This window comes from Marmota flaviventris, chromosome 8 (assembly GCF_047511675.1).
Source record: "Marmota flaviventris isolate mMarFla1 chromosome 8, mMarFla1.hap1, whole genome shotgun sequence".
NCBI lineage: Eukaryota > Metazoa > Chordata > Mammalia > Rodentia > Sciuridae > Marmota > Marmota flaviventris.
This window is the reverse complement of record NC_092505.1, coordinates 110,016,091-110,038,681: the sequence shown is the minus strand read 5'-3', so window position 1 is coordinate 110,038,681 and position 22,591 is coordinate 110,016,091. Positions and strand designations below refer to the sequence as shown.

The following is a 22,591-nucleotide window of genomic DNA, read 5'->3' as shown; positions in this document are numbered from 1 at the left end:
CTGTACTAGATGCTCAGGGCACATCTGTGGTGTCCAGGACCCTCAAAGACTAACACGGGATGGTCCCCTTCGCCACTTTCTTCCCAGTGTGTTCACAGGTAGGTTCCTCTCATCCACGTATTTTCCAGCGCTGAGCTTTTCTCAGTGTTCTCTGTAGCTGCCTTGCCTTCTTGCCAGAGCTACCCAAATTTCTTAAGTCAGGAGGAAAATCCAGTATATATAAATACTCATGTGGTCAGACCGATAATATATCTGATCCCTTAGTTGCTCCAATATTAAAAAGAAATCTAAAAAGGAATATTATTTAAATGTTGTCCATCTGATTTTAATGTGGGGTGGGGGTGAAGAAACGCTAAGCACCCCACATTTTTGAAAGCTACACAACTGTGTTTTGTTAATGCCTCAAATTACCCATATCACAGATAGGTATATGTGAAAGTTTTTCTGTTGAACTTCCCCTAAAATGTGGTGACATCATTTACCCTAATATATGAAGACATATTTTCCTTTATTCATTCCAAGCCTGGCTAAATTTGCAGAGGAGGTCCCAGGGAGCTTGGGACATAACCTTGTTCCCAGGCCAAGTCCCGCCCACCTGATCAGGCTAATTCAAACCAAATGATCAATGTGCATTGTGCAGCTCAGCTCTCAAACAGGTGGCTGTGCACGGCAACTGTGCTAACATGGGCAAACGCACGTATGTTTAAATCTGAATCAGTTTCCAGCATTTAGAAATTAAGAGCACACCCACACATCCGGTTCCCCCACTTTTCCCAAAACACATGAAGATCTGCAATACTGAGCTCACACTTGAGCCACTATAGCCAGCGTGGTTGGACCTGCCTGACACCACAGTTCCTGATGTCCCCACCACTCAGAAGAACCCCAACCCAACCCCACCCCTCGCAGCCATAGGGCCTCACTGGTTATCACCTGCAGAGGACTCCGGCATCAGATCCCTCCCGTCTGAAGTCTGGCTTATCAATAAGCACTGGAGTACTTAGCACCTGGGTACCACTTACTTAATCTCTTTCTCATCTGCTAAGAAAGAAAAGCCTTCTCCTGTATGCATTGGGACAGGGATTAAATAACAAAGCATTAACCAACCAGTTAGATACATGGTGGTAGACATTGCTTTTATTATCACCATCAAATCACAAGGCACATAAGGGATACCTGAGACGACTTCCACTGAAGCCAAAATTGTTACTGAAATCTATTTCAACCTCCCAAATTTATGTTTTATGCAGAAACAAACTGAGATGTTAGGGATCAATTAAACTTGCTTTTGCTTGTCAGGAATCTACAAGCCCATTTCCCCACACAAATGGAACCTCTACAACCTCTGGTTTTCATTCAGTTGCTAAGAAAAGTAACACACTGTTTATCTGAAATAGTTTGATATGTTTATCAATCAATCTGTCCCAGACCCCTGAAAAGTGTCTCATGTTAATATAAAAATAGGAACCCCAGAATATAAACTTTCATTAACCTGCAAAATGGTATTTAACTGTGAGGAAAAATTAATTGCTGCAATTACCATCAAATTTTGACAAATGTGTGGCTGTAAAACATATGTCTTTGATTATAAAGGCTTTAGAGTTTGCAAATTGCCATCACTGATCCCTCTTAAGAATTGTAATTAATCAGGAACTCTTATAGCTCAATTACAGAAGGAGTAAATGGAAGAGAGATTAAACCCAGCCATCTCTTTGGATTCTCAATGCAGTCTTGGTGAATTACAATCAGCAGAAAAATCTTGTCAATTTTCATTCATGATCTGAGCCAGGATAAACCATATCAGACGCTAAGTCCAACTATTAAACCAAGCTGGCAAAAGTCCAAGGCAGTGACGGTGGATTTGCAGGGGCTGGAAGGGGACTATGGAGGAAAGTCACCGATAAACCTCTGGAGATACAGACAGGTGCTGATAGCCCTGGCCAACACACCACCCCTGGAAGTCAACTGCAGCAAAGCCTTCATTCCTCAAATGCCCTCGTTCACTACTTGTGTGTGAAATTGGCAGAGACAAGGTTCCGTAACGACATGCGCTAACTGGCTTCACTTCCATGACGACCAGAGAAGCAGGTCCTGCTTCCCTCTCCCTTTGCACACGTGAATCTAGGGCAGGAAGATGACAGCTCACCCAGGCCACACAGGGCGGGAGATCAAGGACAGGTGACCCTCAGTGACCACCCTACACTGTCAACAATGCCACTCCCATCAAATTCTCCAAGTCTCAATCTTGACGACACCTGAAACATGCAATTCAAGTGTAACTGCAGGTTCTCGTGGCCCTTAGTTATTTTGTTACTTCAAACCATTTTTTCTTACACCTAAATCTTCTTGCTGTACCTTAGGGCATAACGAGAGAAAAAGACCTAACTAGAAGTAGCAGGGAGCGGGCAACGTCCAGGTCCATGTTTATTTCTAATTTCCATTATTCACAGTAGTCAGGCTCTGTGAATGTCCTGTGAATGCCAACTGATGAACACTGAGCAACACGTCACTCCTACTGAAACCCAGGGCTAGGTTCCTAAAAGCATCCAGGAACAACATTTCCATCAGCCCATCAACGTGCAAGGCTGCACTATGCTTTTGTCTAAAGATACCTTGTCACACACACGTATATATGCTTCTTTGAGACTGGCCCCGAGCCCACGGCCTGCAGCATTGCAACTAGAACTCGTGAGAGCACCTTGAGCACATCTGGCACGTGCATTTGCTCTGCACGGCATAGCACTACATTCTTGCACTTGGGAGACTGCACAGCACCTCAGCTGGGGGACAGCTTTAAACAGCAGAATCACCACCATAACACAAAGTGCAAAGAGCGTGGCACTCAGTGACCATGAGAAGGACGCCTGATTACAACATGGGCATGGAAACAGAAAGGCGGGCGCTGCTTCCCCTCAACAGGACAAGAGCCTGGAAGGGTGGCCCACAGAGCCAGGAGGAGCAGCTGAGGCCCACTAGGGCCCTGCAGGGATAAATTAACAGCAGGGGAGAGCTAGCCTGGTCCAGCCGAAGAACCAGTGGCCAAGCAGCAGACAGGTGTTACCATTGCTACTTCCTATTTCAAATTAGTGACCTGGAGGGTCTAAGGCAAAATTGCAATCCTGAGTTACAGGAGGCCTAACAAAACTGAGCACTACCTGAGACTTGGTGTCCTGGAGCTTCTAGTGTACCTAAGTGGACATCAGACTCTTCCTCAAGCTAGACAGATCAACTGGACCAAATCCCCCAGAGCATAACTTGTTCAGAACAAGAAAACTGAAAAAGAATGCCTGCAAACTAGAAGCATGCTTATTATTTTGAAATGTGACATATCCAGGACCGACTTTTCTTTAGATGAAAACACTCACGTTGTAGCTAACTGATCAGTTTAAGTGCGACAGAAATGTCGGCTTATCACGGGCTCCACAGATCCCAGTTGCCCATTCAATGGTTACTTGCAAACATAAACATAAAATAGCTAACAAGCCTAGTCCGGCATTGCTAAATACAGCTAAGGCCATTAATCTTCTGACATTATTCTGATGAGGAAAGAAGAGAAAGTGAGGGGCATGAAAGGGCCACTTCCCTGGGTCCTTGGTGCAGGTCCCACTTGGACAGGCGCCTGCCCCTCGCATTTACCCCACCAAATCACAAAGATGGACCATGTTGGTCCTGCTGACTCTTCTGTCTTCAGCACCTAGAACACAGTAGGGGCTCAATAAATAATCCACAAACAAAAACTCAACTTAAAATATTTTATCAAAGAGCAAGTCGTAATGCTCCAAATATCCCATATTCAGAGAATTGGCTATTACCTTAAGAAAATAAACTTCATAGCTCCTGTAGAGCTATTCATTTGAAGTTCCTGAGGGAAAAAACTGGATAGAGGAAGGGTGGGCTTATTCAGAGAGGGAGCAGAGGAAGAGGGAGAGGAGGATGCCCAGTGTCACTCTTCATGTGAAATTCTGGCCACTTGATAGACAAGTGGTGGGGAGTAACGGCACAGGCAGTAGACCACTGTCAGGTTAAAAACTGAGTTTGGACATGCAGGCGCCACCTCTGGTACTGCCCCAGACCAGCTGCACAGGGCACGGACCTGTCACTGCACACGCTGGCACCACCTGACTTTTCTCCATGTGTGTTCATCTGAGTATGGTGGGCAGACCTCTCAACCATCGGCCACCTTTCTGGGATCTGTGACACGGGGCGGCGTCCTCCAGGCAGACAACGCTACCCCATCCCTGCCAAGGACCCACACAGCTCACAAGGAAAAGGCAAGCTTGCAGACAAACCAAGAGTCGTGCTGGACCATCTTTACTTCCTTTAAAAAGTCCTTCCACATTAAAAAAAAAAAAAAAAATCCTGCATCCACACACACTATCCCCCAAGGCTTTCGCCAACCAGATCCAGACTTCAGTGAGACTTCTGAGCCCTAGGTGGACTGCAAGGCTTGCCCTCTGCCAGACTATCTGAACCCCATTCCAGAGGGAAGATGCACTGCCTCACAAAGGACTGGGAGGAAGAAGCTCATTCCTAGGGGCAGGCGGTAACATACCTGCAGCAAGCCGGGACCCAAGGCCCTGGTCTTAGATTCCTCAGTTATTCCAAGAAACATCAGTTCCTTGCTGATGGGAAGCTCACTTAGCAGCTGGCATGCAGAGAGGAAGTGACCTGCGGAAGGACAGATGAAGATTCCCTGCTCCCTTCTCAGGTACATGAAATATGATCAACAAAAACTAGTTAAGGCTGGAAATTAGCTCATGCTGAGACCACCTGAGATACAACAGGCAAAAGTAAGCATGAGCTTCTCCGGCTTGAATATCTGACTTTCCAAATGCCGAGGCCTCTAAGGAGTCTAGAAGACTGTTCTGTTCAATAGCATAGCACTCCAGGGAGGAGGGTTAGGGTCTAAGTAACTACTCATTTTCCCCCTCTCTTGGAAAGGACGTCTCATGAGTAACAGAAAATCACCTCCTATGTGCTCCCAGAAGTATTAATAAAATGACATCTTGATCTCTAAATTTACCAATAAATGGTAAAAAGATATTCTGATATTCTAAATTAATAAAATTATATTCTGATCACAAAAGTAGTTTTGTGCAAGAAAACTGGATATTGGCCAGAAAGATAGGGGGGAAAGGAGGGAAGAAAGAGAAGCTTAAGGTCCAACCAGGAGGCCTTTAAACACAGCAACAATAGGGGCACAAATACCAAGAGGAGACAAAGGCTTCCCTTAAGCCAAACACTGTCAAAACTGCAAAATGCGGACCTCAATGACTACATTAGATGCTCTGGAAATGATAAGGATTTAGATAAATCTGTATGTAGAGTTTAAAAACCAGTCCTCCTAAAGATCTTTCCTTCTCTTTTTTGGTACCAGGGATTAAACCCAGAGGAGCTTAACCACTGAACCACATTCCCAGCCCTGTTTTATTTTTTATTTTGAGACAGGGCATCACTATGTTGCTTAACAGCCTCACTAAGTTGCTGAGGCTGGCCTTGAACCTCAACCCTCCTGCCCCCCAGCCTCCTGTGCCACTGGGATTATAGGTAGGCTCCACCACACCTGGCTGTCCTCCTAAAAATCTTAACTCAAGGCTACTTAGCAAAATCCACTTAGCCATTCCTGCGTCCTTTTCAACAGAATGGACTTAAGTAAAATCTCATCTTGTGAGAATGGGCCAAGGAGGGTGTCCTGGAAAACATCCATTTACAGCACGCGGGTATCAGCCATGCACAGCCAAAGGGTGTGCATCGCACACACGAGATGCAGAACAGAGGGAGGGTAGCCCAGCAGTGAGCACAAGCCTTGCCATTGTGCCTGGTCCTGGTGGTGCAGATAACCCTCATCTGCTGGAGAAGAAATTCCAATGAACTCCCAATACAGAGACAGATTTTCTGGTTACAAAGGGACCTTTGTTTGAATCCCCCACAAGTGACAAGGTCAATCTTAGCCAATCTTGACATTTTCATGGAACTTTTCCACCAGATTTTTTTCCAAGTCCAAATCATTTCCCGAAACCTTTTTTGAAATCCAAAGAAAACACTGTATAGATAAAGTCTCCGTTATATTCTTTAACAAATACCATCCATCATGTACACATGGTCTTCAGGATATTTTTCTACAAATATACTTCTAAAATCCAAAAACATAAGCTGTATGATTTAATCCACATCCTTAAAAAACATGACAGAACATAGTAATAATATACTGAATTAATATTTAAAGCAGTATTCACCCGACTTTTGGGAATACAGAAACAAGTGACTTCAAAATTTATCAAGAAAATTCTATCTTTGCAGCATTTTACACAGTTGACATTCTAAATAATTAAAATAAATTTTGATATGAACTGCTCAGTGTTTACACTACCACCTAAGGGACAAAGAAGACCTTTACTTCCTAAGACAGACTTACAAAATTTTCTACAAGAGTTTATTTTGGAAACAACAGATTTTTCAGACCTAGAAGCAAAAAAACTATACTCTGAATGAAGTCAGCACTTTCCAAACGTACATTTTCTTTTCTTCCTCAGCTCAATCTAGAAGTACTTTAAGGAATTTAACAGAAGTTATTCAGGCATCTTTTTAACCTGATGATACGTGAACCCCAGGACACTCCTGTAATCATTTGCTTACCTCTAGAGCACCCTGCAACCCTGCAACAGTGGGGACACATGCATAGATTGTTTGAGATGGAAACACAACAGCCCTTACTGGAGGGTCAGGGATGGCACCTGAGGGAAGGACAGGGTGGTGACATCCACAGCAAGCCACAGAGCTATTGTAGGAAATAAGATGTGCTTGGCTTTTAAGGTCCTTCTATTTTAAGAGGTCAAGGATGTTCCTGTGGAAAATAAAACTATTGTCTCCCTGTCAAGCTCCCTGGGTTGTGTACATCAAAAGGAGCGATTCCCAAAGATGTTCCGGATATGTGATCCTTAGAGACCTAAACCAAAAGTTATTTTCTAGACTAAACTCCCAATTGCACTTAAAATGCTGTACATATACCAGGTGAGGAGGTACACGCCTGTAGTCTCAGCAGCTTGGGAGGCCAAGGCAGGAGGATCACAAAGTTCAAAGCCAGCTTTAGCAACTTAGCAAGGCCCTAAACAACAAAGTGAAACCCTGTCTCAAAATAAAAATAAAAAGGGCTGGGGATATGGCTCTGTGGTTAAGTGCCCTTGAGTTCAATCTCTGGTACCAAAAAAATAAATTAATCAAAAAATTTAAAAATACCTTATGTGTGTATTTTCGCACAAGTGAAGAAGCAAAAGCACCCACTAGTTTCAATCCCATTTAAGCAAAAGACTTTAGGCAGATTAATATAATTAATTTGTGCCTCAATCTCCAGATCAGCAAAAGGGAAATGATGGTACTTCACACATCCTATAAAAGATGAAATCAGATGAAATAAGTACTGGAGGAAAAAAGTCAATGCTCAAATGCTAACAGTGTATGCAGAAGAAGCAGCCGCACCATGAGCAATGAACACTCATGGGAGTTTGCTCTCGAAACAATCCACCAACCATCTCTCGGTGAGCTTAAATCAAGTGCAGGATTTGACTTGGCTGGATCACAAAGTTTACATTAAGATCTTTCCCTCAGCCAGAAAAACTGTGTGGTCCTGCTTGTTCCACTCACAACTGGCAGAATCCAACATCCATGTAATGGTTCAAAGTCCACAGCTGCAAATGTAATGCAGACCAAACACTGAAACCAAACCCCAGCCACTGTGGCTCTTTCCAGAGTCCCACTCTAGCTTAAGATGGAGAGCAGCTAGTGACTAGGCCTGTGAACAGCCCCAGCCAGGAAGTTGTCCAAGCCGAAATCTCCATGGGACAACTCAGAACCCATGGGCTCCTGGAGCTGGGCAAAGAGGCAAAGACCAAGATGTGAACCCAAAGGTCTGCCCAGTCTACCCAGGAGAGTGATTGGCAGCCGAGGCAGGCCCAGGCTTGCTCTGAAACACTGTCCACAGAAAATCTCTCTCTCTCTCTCAGAAAACACCAGGCTGGCAGAAAGCAACGACTCAAGACTTTAGTTCTTGCCTAAGGCACAACGAAATTATGCTACTTATGATTATGTAAGAATCCATTTACTTTAACTTCATTCAACAAATACACATCAGTGCTAGAATGTTGTAATATTGTGTCATAACCATCTTTAAAAACAAACTCATGTAAACCACTGCACTAAATTCTGTTTAGAAAAGCTGTTCTTTAACCTAGCTAGATCAATGATGGCAGGGACAAAGATGATGTCCACTCAAACGTCAATAAATGCAAAACCCAAGACACTGTAGAGGATCAGGCACAGATGATCAGCATGAGGGCACCATCAACTGAGTATCTGCCTTTGGAGAGCTCACCTAGTGTCGGGTTAAATACGTTACCTGTGTGCTCTCCTTTCATTCTCAAAACCACCTAGTAAGGTTGGATAAACCATCCTCCCCTTAGAAGAAAAAGCTGGATTTACAGTCAATAAGTACTTCTCCATGTTGTTACTAAAATGGATACACTGTTAAAGGTTGAGGATTTACACATGGGTGTTGTAAACTTCAACTTGTTGCCTCCTATAAAACTTGATGATAATAATAACGTGATAACTGAATGTAAATACCACTGATAAAACCTACAAAATGCTGTTTAACCCATACAGTGCCAATCATCCTCTGATGAACAAGGGCAAAGGCTAGCAGAGTTCCAAAGGAACAGAAAGCTCCAGGCATCTCTGTCATTCTGTCCTTGTCACCTGTTTGGTATCTGCCACCCTGCCATGTGGGCCTGGATTCCTGGGTCTAGTGGTAGAAAGGGGCACTGCCCAGCTCCCCAGAGTAATCTGGGTCTGATGACATCTCAAACAGACTTTCTCAAAGGGCCTGTCTTTGGTCAGAGATTCATCCCAACTCCATCAATCTCTGCACCTTGGAGAGGCTCTGAGAATTCAATCTGCTTATTTGCTGGTTTTAATGTAAACATTCTTTAAACAACTTCCTGAAATAGTTTCTGAACTTCCAGGTTCCAAAAAAACTGTTGCTATTGTCTCTGTTTTTGTTTGTTTCTTTCTTTCTTTTTGCAATGCTGAGGATCAAAAGCAGAGCTAAACACACACCAGGCAAGCACTCTGCCACTGAGCTACATCCTTAACGCTTTTCAAATTTTATTTTGAGAAGGGGTCTCACTAAATAATTGAGTCTGGCCTCAAATTTGTGTTCCTCCTGCCTTGGCCTCCCAAGTCCCCGGGTCTCACAGGCATGCCCCCTGGTACCTTTCCTTATTTTCTTTATCCTTGTGAGCTTGGCACTGACTTTCTGGTTATTTCTCCTGGGATTTCAGAAGAGAGCAAAGGTCAGTGCAGGTCTCTAATCAGTCATCTTTGACTGACAGTATCTCCTGCTCAACTTTACAAAGACTTCAGACCACTTGCAATGCTTTTCTTTATTCTTATGACATCTACAGTCCTTATATCTCTACTTAAAATGAGACACAAATCTCTACTTATTTTTTTTCACTATTACGTCAGATGCTGGTTACTGACCGGGACTGAGCAAACAGGCCAGTACAGCCATGTTTCTGTGGGATGCCTACAGGTAATCTCAGAGGCACGCTGACCACTCATCCCAGGACAGAGACAGCGTCAAAAACAGTCAGTAGGAGCAGCTTCTGGGTGTTACTGTCTTTCAACCATCAGCTGAAGAAACAGGTTTTAGAATGAATAAGGTTTGTCTGTTAAATTAAGGGAGCTGGGAAAGGGCTCTATGACAGTCAGGTGACATTGTGAGCTCCGTACAGAGGGAACCCAGCCTGGCAGGAAACTCCACCCACAGCAAAAGCTAAACAGGTTCCACAACTTGAATTCCACACTCTCTGGCCTGGTTAAATGTAAATGTTTTCCTTTAAAATTTAGTTTTATGAGTTAGGAAGGATGACAGGCTAATTAATTCTATTAAAGACTTTTGAAAGTTTACTGGTATTTGGTTAATGCACTGAGGAGGTTAGAATTTTAATGACCAAATAGAAAGCATATTTCATGATGCAGATACACTGAGCCATTATTGAAGAAAATGCCACTTTTGGTAACATCCAGTCACGTCATAAAGCATGTGTGCTTAAAACAGTGTTTTACGTCTTGTGATGTTTCAATTTTACTATACTCTGATTAAAATCAGGCCAAAAAAATTCCTGTGGAGAAGCAAGTGCTGGGTAAGTGCTGTTCCCATTCGACATTTGTCTTTTACTCTGCTTTACTCTCCTACACAAAGCAGGAACTGGAGAAGTTGGCATCGGCTGCTCATTATATGTTGGGAACAAGTTCAGCTCCACGGGACACAAAAGCACATTGATGGATATTTTTATTTTAGTCTGCAAAAACTGAAGACAAGCATAGTTTGAGCTTCAAGTGGCTTCCCAAAGAAACACTCATGTTTTAATTTTTAATGGAAAAAAGAGAAACTAGAATCCTTGCAAAGTTCCTCGGCAGCCAATTTTATAAGGTACAAATAACAGCACAAAACACTATTGCATCACTGAGAAGGAGGCGTGAAAACCCAGAATTCAGGGTAGAAATATGTCATTTTACAAAATATCAAAGTCACCTAATTTTCCTTCTTAGAAAACATTCTAACACAGAAGACCCTGCCTAGACCTTAGAGCTTCTAAACAGAACAGCAGGGTTAATATTCAATTTTGTGCAACAGACCATTTCTCTTCCTGATAGTATTCATCTTTCACGAGGGGCACATCTTAAATTCAAAAACAACTGGAATTATTATATCCTGCTGCAAATTAATATAGGTTAATCACACTTGTAGATCTTTTCCACTAATTCGGCAATTATCTGTAAATTATTCTGAGTGCACGTATATTTGTGAAGGAATAATCACACACACAAAAAAGCAGCTGGGCGTGGTGCTACATGTCCATCATTCCAGCAGCTTGGGAGGCTGAGGCAGGAGGATCACAAGTTCAAAGCCAGCCTCAGCAACTTAGTGGAGGACCTAAGCAACCTAGTGAGACCCTGTCTCAATATAAAAAAAATAAAAGGGCTGGGGATGTGGCTTAGTGGTTAAGCGCCCCTGGGTTCAATCTCTGATATCAAAAAAAAAAAAAACAAGAAAAGTAAACAAAGACACAAAGCATCTGACTTGTGGGGTGTGCAGGTAGGAAGAAAGTCTCCTCACTTCTAAGGGGGAAGAAGCCACCTCATTCCTGTTTCCAGGGGTTGACCAGCCTTTTAGGACATTACTGGCCCTTAAAAGTTAGGCAGATCAGGAATCAAGGAGAGTTCATGAACTTGAAGCAGCAGTTGAGGTGGAAGAAAGCAGCCCAAAGTCAGGAGGTCAATGGCTCTGCCCCGGCACTGACCAGAAGCCATACTGGTATTACCTGAACTTACAGGACCTCACTTTGGCATCCCATGAAAAAGAAAGCTTAACAAATAGAACCAAGAGTAAAAATTTGTTCCCATGATGTAGGCTCCATATTTACCTCTCTTATTGTTTCTCTTGCTGAGAAAAAACTTTTTAGTTTGAGTAAGTCCCATTTGTTGATTCTTGTTATTAACTTTTGTGCTATGGGTGTCCTATTGAGGAATTTGGAGCCCGACCCCACAGTATGTAGATCGTAGCCAACTTTTTCTTCTATCAGACGCAGAGTCTCTGATTTGATATCAAGCTCCTTGATCCATTTTGAGTTAACTTTTGTGCATGGCGAGAGGAGGGGATTCAGTTTCATTTTGTTGCATATGGATTTCAGTTTTCCCAGCACCATTTGTTGAAGATGCTATCCTTCCTCCATTGCATGCTTTTAGCCCCTTTATCAAATATAAGATAGTTGTAACTTTGTGGATTAGTCTCTGTGTCCTCTATTCTGTACCTTTGGTCCACCCGCCTGTTTTGGTACCAGTACCATGCTGTTTTTGTTACTATTGCTCTGTAATATGGTCTGAAATCTGATATCGCTATGCCACCTGATTCACACTTCCTTCTTAGAGTTGCTTTTGCTATTCTGGGTCTTTTATTTTTCCATATGAAATTCATGATTGCTTTCTCTATTTCTATAAGAAATGCCGTTGGGATTTTGATTGGCATTGCATTAAACCTACAGAGAACTTTTGGTAATATCACCATTTTGATGATGTTAATTCTGCCTATCCATGAACAGGGTATATTTTTCCATCTTCTAAGATCTTCTTCTATTTCTCTCTTTAGGGTTCTGTAGTTTTCATTGTACAAATCTTTCACCTCTTTTGTTAGGGGTGTTTTTCCTCATTTCCGTTTCAGAAGTTTTGTCGCTGATATACAGAAATGCCTTTGATTTATGCGTGTTGATTTTATATCCTGCCACTTTGTTGAATTCATTTATTAGTTCTAGTAGTTTTTTTGTAGACCCTTTTGGGTCTTCTAGGTATAGAATCACGTCTTCCACAAATAGTGATAATTTAAGTTCTTCTTTTCCTATTTTTATGCCTTTAATTTCTTTCGTCTGTCTAATTGCTCTGGCCAGTGTTTCGAGAACTATATTGAATAGAAGTGGTGATAGAGGGCATCCCTGTTTTGTTCCAGATTTTAGAGGGAATGCCTTCAATTTTTCTCCATTCAGAATGATGCTAGCCTGAGGCTTGGCATAGATAGCTTTTGCAATGTTGAGGTAAGTTCCTGTTATCCCTAGTTGTTGTAATGTTTTGAACATAAAGGGATGCTGTACTTTGTCGAATGCTTTTTCTGTGTCTATCGAGATGATCATATGGTTCTTATCTTTAAGTCTATTGATGTGGTGAATAACATTTATTGATTTCCGTATATTGAACCAGCCTTGCATCCCAGGGATGAATCCTACTTGATCATGATGCACAATTTTTTTGATGTGTTTTTGTATCCGATTCGCCAGAATTTTATTGAGGATTTTTGCATCTAGGTTCATTAGAGATATTGGTCTGTAGTTTTCTTTCTTTGAGGTGTCTTTGTCTGGTTTCAGAATCAGGGTGATGCTGGCCTCATAGAATGAATTTGGAAGAGCTCCCTCTTTTTCTATTTCCTGAAATAACTTGAAAAGTATTGGTATTAATTCTTCTTTAAAGGTTTTGTAAAACGCTGCTGTATACCCATCCAGTCCTGGGCTTTTCTTGGTTGGTAGTCTTTTGATTGTTTCTTCTATTTCATCCATTGATATTGGTCTGTTCAAATTGTGTGTATCCTCCTTACTCAGTCTGAGCAAATCATATGACTTAAGAAATTTATCGATGTCTTCACTATCTTCTATTTTATTGGAATATAGGTTTTCAAAATAATTCCTAATTATCTTCTGTATTTCTGTAGTATCTATTGTGATGTTGCCTCTTTCATCCCGTATGTTAGTAATTTGAGTTCTCTCTCTTCTTCTCTTCGTTAGCATGGCTAAGGGTCTGTCGATCTTATTTAATTTTTCGAAGAACCAACTTTTAGTTTTGTCAATTTTTTCAATAGTTTCTTTTGTTTCCATTTCGTTGATTTCCGCTCTGATTTTAATTATTTCTTGCCTTTTACTCCTCACACTTCAGATAGAGCCCTAATATCCAGAGTATACAAAGAACTCAAAAAATTAAACAATAAGATAACAAATAACCCAATCAACAAACGGGCCAAGGACCTGAACAGACACTTCTCAGAGGAGGACATACAATCAATCAACAAGTACATGAAAAAATGCTCACCATCTCTAGCAGTCAGAGAAATGCAAATCAAAACCACCCTAAGATACCATCTCACTCCAGTTAGATTGGCAGCCATTATGAAGTCAAACAACAACAAGTGCTGGCGAGGATGTGGGGAAAAGGGTACTCTTATACATTGCTGGTGGGACTGCAAATTGGTGCGGCCAATTTGGAAAGCAGTATGGAGATTCCTGGGAAATCTGGAAATGGAATCACCATTTGACCCAGCTATTGCCCTTCTCTGACTATTCCCTGAAGACCTTAAAAGAGCGTACTACAGGGATACTGCCACATCGATGTTCATAGCAGCACAATTCACAATAGCTAGACTGTGGAACCAACCCAGACGCCCTTCAATAGATGAATGGATAAAAAAATGTGGCATTTATATACAATGGAGTATTACACAGCACTAAAAAAAAATGACAAAATCATGGAATTTGCAGGGAAATGGATGGTATTAGAGCACATTATGCTAAGTGAAGCTAGCCAATCCCTAAATAACAAATGCCAAATGTCTTCTTTGATATAATGAGAGCAACTAAGAACAGAGCAGGGAGGAAGTGCAGGAGGAAAAGATTAACATTAAACAGAGACATGAGGTGGGAGGGAAAGGTAGAGAAAAAGGAAATTGCATGGAAATGGAAGGAGACCCTCATTGTTACACAAAATTACATATAAGAGGTTATGAGGGGAATGGGAAAAAAAACAAGGAGAGAAATGAATTACAGTAGATGGGGTAGAGAGAGAAGATGGGAGGGGGGAGGGGGATAGTTGAGGATAGGAAAGGTAGTAGAATACAACAGTTACTAATATGGCATTATGTAAAAATGTGGATGTGTAACCGATGTGATTCTGCAATCTGTGTTTGGGGTAAAAATGGGAGTTCATTACCCACTTGAATCTAATGTATGAAATATGATATGTCAAGAGTTTTGTAATGTTTTGAACAACGAATAAAAAACAAACAAACAAATAGAACCAAGAACCAAATTTAAAAGTGGGTTGGCATCCAATTAAAATGCTTCTGCAGAGCAAAGGAAACAACTGAGAGTGTGAAGAGTCTGCAGAGTGGGAACAATCCTAGCAAGCTGCGTCTGACACAGGATTAATACCCAGAATATATATATATATATATATATATAAAAACACCAAAAAACCAATAAGCCAATCAATAAATGGGCAAAAAATCCAAAGAGATATTCCTTGAAAGAAACACAAATGGTCAACAGATGTAAGAAGAAATGCTCAACATCCCTAGTAATCAAGGAAATGCAGATCAAAACTATACTAAAATGTCATCTCACTCCAGTCAGAATGGCAGCCATTAAGAATACAGGTCACAGTAAATGCTGGCAAGGATGTGGGGGAAAGGTACACTTGTACATGGCTGCTGGGACTGCAGACTAGGTACCATGCTCGAAAGCAGTACGGAGGTTCCTCAAAAGACTAAGAATGGAAACACCATGTGACCCAGATGTCCCACTCCTTGGTGTTTATCCAAAAGAACTAAAATCAGCATGCTGTAGTGATACAGACACATGAATGTGTACAGCAGTGCAACCACATAGTTAAGTCATGCAACCAGTCCAGGTGCCCATCGATAGACCAATGGGTTGATCACTGTGATGCATATACACAATGGAGTTTTATTCAGCCATAAAGAAGAATGAAATCATGGCATTTGCTAGTAAATGGATAGAGCTGGAGACCATCGTGCTAAGTGAAATAAGCCAGACTTGGAAAGCTGAAGGTCGAATGTCTTCTCTCCTATGTGGACGCTAAACAAAAATAAGAAAAAAGACTAGTTGGAGGGAATCTCAGGAAAATAGAAGGGAGATCAGTGGAGCGGAGAAAAGGGATGGGGGACAGGTGGCAGAGGGAAAAGGAGGAAGAATGGAATGAAACTGAGCAAATCATGCTCCGTACACATACGAACACACCATGGTGACTGCCACCTCCATGTGTCTCTATAAAGCACTGATTAAAAACAATAAATAGAAGGAAGAGGTAGAGTAGAGGACCAGAACAGAAGAGTGAGGAGGGGAGGGAGAGTGGACATACTAGATGCTGATGGGGCCAGTTCTAGTTTATGCACAGGCATGTCCCAATGAACCCCACAATTAATGTATAACTATGACGCACGAATAAAAGTATTTCTTAAAAAGAATGGCACCCTCCCTGGGAGGGGACGTGGGCAGGATCAGTAGGTGATGTCCCCATAGACACCTATTAAAGACAGCAGAATGTAAACAGTTGCCAGGCCCCAGCACCAAGGGAACAGGAGGCGGGGCAAACCCTACCACCAAGGGACTGCAGAAAGGGCCACTTACCCTAGTTACTGTACTTCTGTCCCAACTCAAGGCTCCTGAGATGCTTCCATGCCCAAACCTTGACCTTGACCTTCTCTTTACTCCCCCTGTTCATTTCAAGGGCACTACAGGAATCTGGGAGGGACCACTCATGTTTGCCTGGGACTTCCACCAACTATAGAACCCTGGGACCCCAGCCCTCACTGACTAATGCCAGCAGAGCCCCCATGTCACTGGGGGAACCAAAAAGCACATTTCCGAATAGCCCTGGGGGTTAAAACCACCACCAGTTAAACACTGCTACCTCATCTAAAATCTCATTTAAACCCACAGCGAGAGAGCCACCCCAGGGGCTCCAATCTGCGTCACTACTGCAACCCTTTCTAGAGTTCTCTTCCGTTTTTCTCTGTTCATCTAGATATCTCCCCCTCTCACTCTAGCCACTAGAACTTAGCATGCCACCAGTGACTCCCTTATCTCCCCTGCAAAGCCCCAACCTCCTCCTCCTCCATCCTGGCTAACACAACCTCACCAGTCAACCGGGCAGAGACCTCAAGGCAAGCTGACCCCTGCCTTTCCCACCTGGTGCAAACGAGTCCAGGTCTAAGTATCTGGAGTCCTCCCCGCAACCCACCACTGCGACTGCCTCCAATCTTATCATCCTCAATCCCTCCACAGTAACCCCACTCTGCTCTCCCCAGTGCAGCCACACCAGCCCCTACCTAGCATCTACAAGGCTCCACATCAGCAATGCTGAGGTTTCTCAGCCAAGACTGGAAACTCCTCGGACACACAAAGGCCTCCCCCAGGCTCCCCAAGGGCCCTACATCCACAACCTCCAGTGAGACCCAAACTTGCCCATTTTGGGGGGAAGTGCCCCGTACTGGGGTGCCTCTGCACACAGGCCAGGATCCTCCCCCAGCCACCCCTGGCCCAGATGATCTCCAGCTGCAGGACAGACGGGACCAGCTAACATGCTCTGCAACCTAGGAGCCTTCAGGGGAAGAGGCTCAGTGTGCTGACCACATGGGAGGGACACACCTGATGAACAGCATCAGCCAGAACCTGAGTGGACTTTGTCCCTTCCTGCCTGTTTTCAGGCCGTGTCAGCTCACACAGAAGGGACTCCTGGTATTAATCACTGGCAACAGTGAAGAATGGGGACCTCTACAAAGGGCACAGACCACACTGTGAACTTGGCTCTTGAAGCTGTTCTGACCTCCACCTCCACTCAACATGCCGTCACCTGCAGCCAACCTCCCCCAGGTGAGGAAGGAGCAACGTGGGCAGCCTGGCTGTGATCACCAACAGCACGGCTGAACCCGGCTCCTGGTATCACCGCAGACACTGATCACGTGCTTCTGGGAGATTTTTAATTCACATTTCCTCGGGACTAGACAGTCTCCCCTGGTGGCACACTAATATTAGGGAACACCTTGGAGTCCTTCTTGAAGTCCCACCAGTAGGCAGAGCACCATGGAGTGAGCTCTGAACGTGACGAAGGCTGTGTGGGACTGCAAGGGAACCAGTGCCTCAAGGTGGATCACACCAGCTGTGGTGCTGTCAGTCACCTCAGAGCCTGGGTGTCATGTGACAGTCACACTTCACTTGGGCACATATCACCCACTCAAACGCTGCAGCAGTTCAAGTGAAAACAGAGCGAAAATGTCAAGGATGAGGGTATCTCGGTCTTTCTCCTTCAATGGAGGCTGAGAAGTTGGCGTTTTTTTATTAGTGCATATTAATCACACAGAACAAGGGTTCCGCTGTAGTCAACTGGTGCACGCACAGAACATGCCACGGCCCTCGCCTTCCCCTTCGCCTCAGACTCTCCCCTCCCCGATCCCATCCTCTTCTCAAGTTCAAACCAGCTATTTACTATAAGCTACAATATTAATGAAAACTTTTCAATAAAATCATGAAGGATCTGAATTTTGCAAATGATTAAAATTAAGACAGAATTTAATCAACGGTTTAAGCACAACGAGGTAATTCAGGATTAACTTGTTGTGATTTGTCAGGCACTGACCTGTCCAGCTTCCTCCCCTGTTTTGTCTTGGCTCCTATCTCTTACTATTTTTCCTTTTCTATGTCAACACTATATGTGTTGTACATGCTGAGACTACAGAAAAACACGAAGAAATTTAAAAGATTCACAATTCTATCAACCTTTACGTTCTGATAAGTTGCCTTCCCCATTATTAAAATCTAATAAAATTTAAAATCCAGTCTTTGGACCTGCTATAGAATCTGAAATATAAAAATTTTATCATATTATCAATCCATTAAGCCCCCAGTTTTCAATTCTGTGAATGTGATAAATATTTAAATATTATTTCAAAGTTAAAACAAGTGGTATATTTGTTTCTCAGTTTGAGTTATTACAGGTGTTGCGCATCAGGGATGATGGGATAAAATGGGTTAAATAATTCTCTAAATATTTTTATTGGTTGTATAATTGTTCATTATGTAGATATGCATGACATAAACCATCACTGTACATTTCTCAATCCTTCTAGAATCTCCTACCCTTGTTTTTTCACCCACTGGGAGTGATGAGGTCCACATGCTTCCTGACCACAAGCTCACACTGACACGCACTGCTTGACTCTTCGGGGCCACAGTGGACTGAGCATAGGAAGTGTCCCATGAGAATATAGGGGAGCTGACCCACTCTCACGGCCTCATGACCCACAGCTATGGTGAAGCTGCAGTGCCCTAGGCTGCTCTAGGTTGACACTGGTGGCAGAACCTAACCTCATGGCCGCCTGGCTTGTGTGCATATGCTACCACCCTTGCAATTCCTCCTGAGACTCCAAGAACCCTGCTCACTAGCAAGCTGCATCAGCACACTCTGTTGCAAAGGCTAGAAAGAAATCGCAAGCACCCTATACCAAATAACTCAAATCATCACCAAACAAATGAAGGCACAGGCACACACCCTTCAAGCTTAAGGGAGTACCTTGCACTTTAATGCTTTGGTGTCTGATGGATTCAAGTTACCTTCATCATTTCCACTTGCCACGTGATTCTGTCAACTTCTCACACAAGATGTCTGTACTGGCCTCTCTCTTTCTGAGCAGGAAAATGCTAACACATTTGCCTCTCCTTGTTAAGCAGGTGATTCCCTGGGATTCACTAAGTTGACTTTGCATATCCACGTGCTGAGCCAGACTCAAAAATATTCTTGGATTTCAGCAAGAAGAAAACTCCTTCATTTCCCTGCTTTTGGTGATGTAAGCACTTCTCTCAAATTCTAATTAATTTCAACATCACAGAGAAATAACAGCACCGCTAATAATTACTGAACATATATCTCAAATGGCTCTTATTTACCTGAAAAACTTGTAAGAGAAATACAAACTGAAACGTTACTCAGACAATCTTTCTTGCCCATTAAGTTGACAAAAACTTAGAGTTCTCCTGGCATTCTCTGCTGGAAAGGCTGTGGGAAGGAGGTGCTTGTCTGCTCCAGAGCCCTGCAAAATGGCACCACTGTGATGGGCAGAAATTTACAAAAAATAATAAACTGTTATATGCCTTTATACTTACACCTAGCAATTCCACTTCTAGGAAACCACCCCTAAGACAAAATAATAACAATGCAGAATGATAGAAGAACAAAGCAGGAACCTTGTAATAGTGAGACCAAAGATACCCTAAAGCCCAGAAAGTGGGTGGGAGGAACAGAGTTTAATCCACTTCTAAAGGCAGAGTCACACATCTACTGGGAAGGAACAGCTGTCCCCACACTCCAGCTGGGGAACCTTCACATCTGCCAGGAAGGAACACCTCTCTCTGGCTATGTACTAAACAGTGGAAAACCACTCAGCACTGAGCACCTGGGGCACTCCCTTGAAGTCTTAAAACACTATTTCACACCAAGACACCAGGGAAGATGGCCAATTCCACACCAGAGGGAAGAAGTGAAACCATGATCCTCTAGCTCCTAACGCTCCAGACAGCAAGAACATGATCCAAGATTGCTAAGGTAAAAGTGGAGAAGGATCAATAAATATATAACTTGAATTTTCCCCCTAGGAACATTAGGTGGATGTACATTGTTCTTTACAGAAATAGTCCAGCTAGTAAATGAATAAGGAGCAATAAATTAGATGACATCAACATTTAATCAGATAATAAATTAGAAAGCATTAGTGCAATAAATTAACAGAGCTGACGATGATCGCCAGCCACACGTCACATGCCTCCTGGGAAGTATTGCAGGACCAATAGCCTGCTTTCCTCAGTTAAAACTTGGAAGGGAAAATGGTGGAAATGGATAGAGAAATTCTAGCGTAGATTCGTAATGACCTCCAAGATTCAGGTGAAAAAAGCAAGCAGCGGAACATGTTTACAGTGCGCTATGATTTAAACAAACACAAGGCAAAAAGACATTTCCATAAAGAATCATAAACGAGTTCTAAAAACATGCACCAAAAGAGTGGTGCTTTTCTTATCTCTCAGGTGGCCAGGGAACCACAGCACAGGAGGGACATCTGACTGGAGAGCCTTGTATATTATGGATTTTTAAGGCATGTGAACCTATTATTTATATTTTAAAAAAAGAATAAAATAAGTGAAAAATGAGCAATGATGGGTATGATCATAATACTCTAATTTATGCAAAAAAATGTTCTTAAATACTGAAGTAGTTATAAATAAAACACTCTCTGTAAACTTGTAAATACTTAACCAAAAAGAAAAGATAAACAAATATGGAAAATTCTTAAGCTCGTAGCTTTGAGAGTGTGAAAATCACGCAACTTCATCTACTTTTCATGACAAAAAGTAAAGCAAAAAAATTAAATAAAATAAAACTAAAACAATGTTCCATTGTAGCCAGACAAGCCCACAGAAGATGGAAGCGTGAGTCTACTCTTTCTTTATTTCTAAAATACAAGAGCTCCTACTGGCAACGAACCAAGACTGTCCATGTGATCAGAAGGGGCAGAGGCAACCTACCTGGGGAGACAGGAGTGAAGGGACCCTCGCGGCTGCCTGCTGGGAGTCTGTCTACCCATCAGCCACTTGAAACAAAGCCTAAAACCTGTTCAAGGAATGCAGACAGAGGCCTATGGCAGGAGCCAAGGGTACACAGGACGCCTTCTGAGGCACAGGGCGTCCACAGGCCAGCCACGCCTGGCCTGCAGTGCCAAGGGAAGCACACTCACTTTTTGCTGGCCTCACACACGTCCGTGATGTTGGAGAAGAGGTGGTGTCTCTCAGTCTTCGTCATCGTATCGTTCAGTTCTTTAGAATTTTTAAACATTCGTATCAAGATCTCCAAGCTGAGTAAATACGAATGTTCGGAGGATATGACTTCAAAGATGGCCTAGTAAGAGTGAAAAAGAACTATTTTACTAATTAGTTTAACTGAAGGACAAATATAGCTTTTTATCCTGCTGTAAAAATGGCCTGATGTCTTAAAATGCACAAAAAAGACAGCACCAGGAAACGCTCAAGGCGCAGGTCCCAGTCCTGTCTTTCTGTAAGGTCCAAATACCCAAATCCTGAGACAGCCTCTGTGCACAGTGGGAATCAGGAGGGACTGTGCCCTGAGGCCATGCCTCTGCAGAGGCTGGAATCCGGGAGGAAGCCAGGGTGTCATAAAATCTCAGTGGGACATTAATTAACCTTGGGGTCATCCCCTCCAGCACTGCTTTCAAAGCATGCTGCTTCAGGGACAGGAAGAATTTATGGCTATCCCTTGGGATTCAGAAATCCCTTCCTCCACATCCCTCCCCTCCCCTCCCCTCAGTGTGTGCTCTTTCTCTCCCTTATTTTTTTTTAATTTTTTAATTGATTTTTAAAAAATAAACAACTAGTCAATAACAATAGCAAATATTCCAGCATGATTGCACCTATCTTCAAAAGGTTCTTATCAGCCACAGGAATTCTTTCATACAAACTCACATAATTGAGAGTAACTCTGTTCAACAAGCCACCCACTCTTTCTACTCTCCTCACTGTCTCAAGAAGGAGCAAAGGACTCTCTGCAGAACTCTTGGTGTCAGGCACGCTCTGGTTTTCCTGATAAGTGTGGGTGATGGACATGCCAACCCCACCTGTGCATATTCAACAACACCCGGTGGAGGAATCCAGCAGCTCCTCCGCAGGGTCAATTACAGAGCCTCCAAGGTCCATGACACAGGGGGAGGTCCTCCTTGGAGGGATGGTGAACATCCTGCAGGCCAGAGACTAACCTCCTTCCTGGCGACCTCACCACCCTCACCTCTAGCCCCCTCCCCTCAGGCCCCTGTCCCAAGGAGTATGGCCTGGGGGTAGGGTGGGAGCTGGCAGCCCAGGCTGCAGTGTGCACATAGGTTCCTGGGCTAATCTTGGTGTTCACCTCCCTCTTGAGCATCCAACAAGGCCTTAGAGCCTTAGATCTTACTTCGAGTGTGCTGGTGGAGCCCAGGCTGTGCTCTGGGGAATGAAGTGATGTTACTGTCTTAAGAGTAAGAACATCACTTAACCTATCTATTACATCACTACTCCATCAATACAATTATCCCCAAGAACTATAAGGCACTAAAGAAAATTCCCTTCCTGGCCAAAAACAATGGCTGGATATGGTGCTCAGAACG

General features: G+C 43.1%; 1 protein-coding gene across 1 annotated transcript in view; it reads right to left on the bottom strand.

Annotated features, from left to right (window-relative positions):
• Positions 1 to 22,591, bottom strand: part of Arhgef26 (Rho guanine nucleotide exchange factor 26) — a 99,333-nt gene that overhangs the window by 53,040 nt on the left and 23,702 nt on the right. Inside the window, exon 5 of the mRNA XM_027934045.2 lies at positions 21,176 to 21,336. Within this exon, the coding sequence (XP_027789846.2) occupies positions 21,176 to 21,336 (161 nt within the window). The remainder of the gene's footprint in view (positions 1 to 21,175; positions 21,337 to 22,591) is intronic.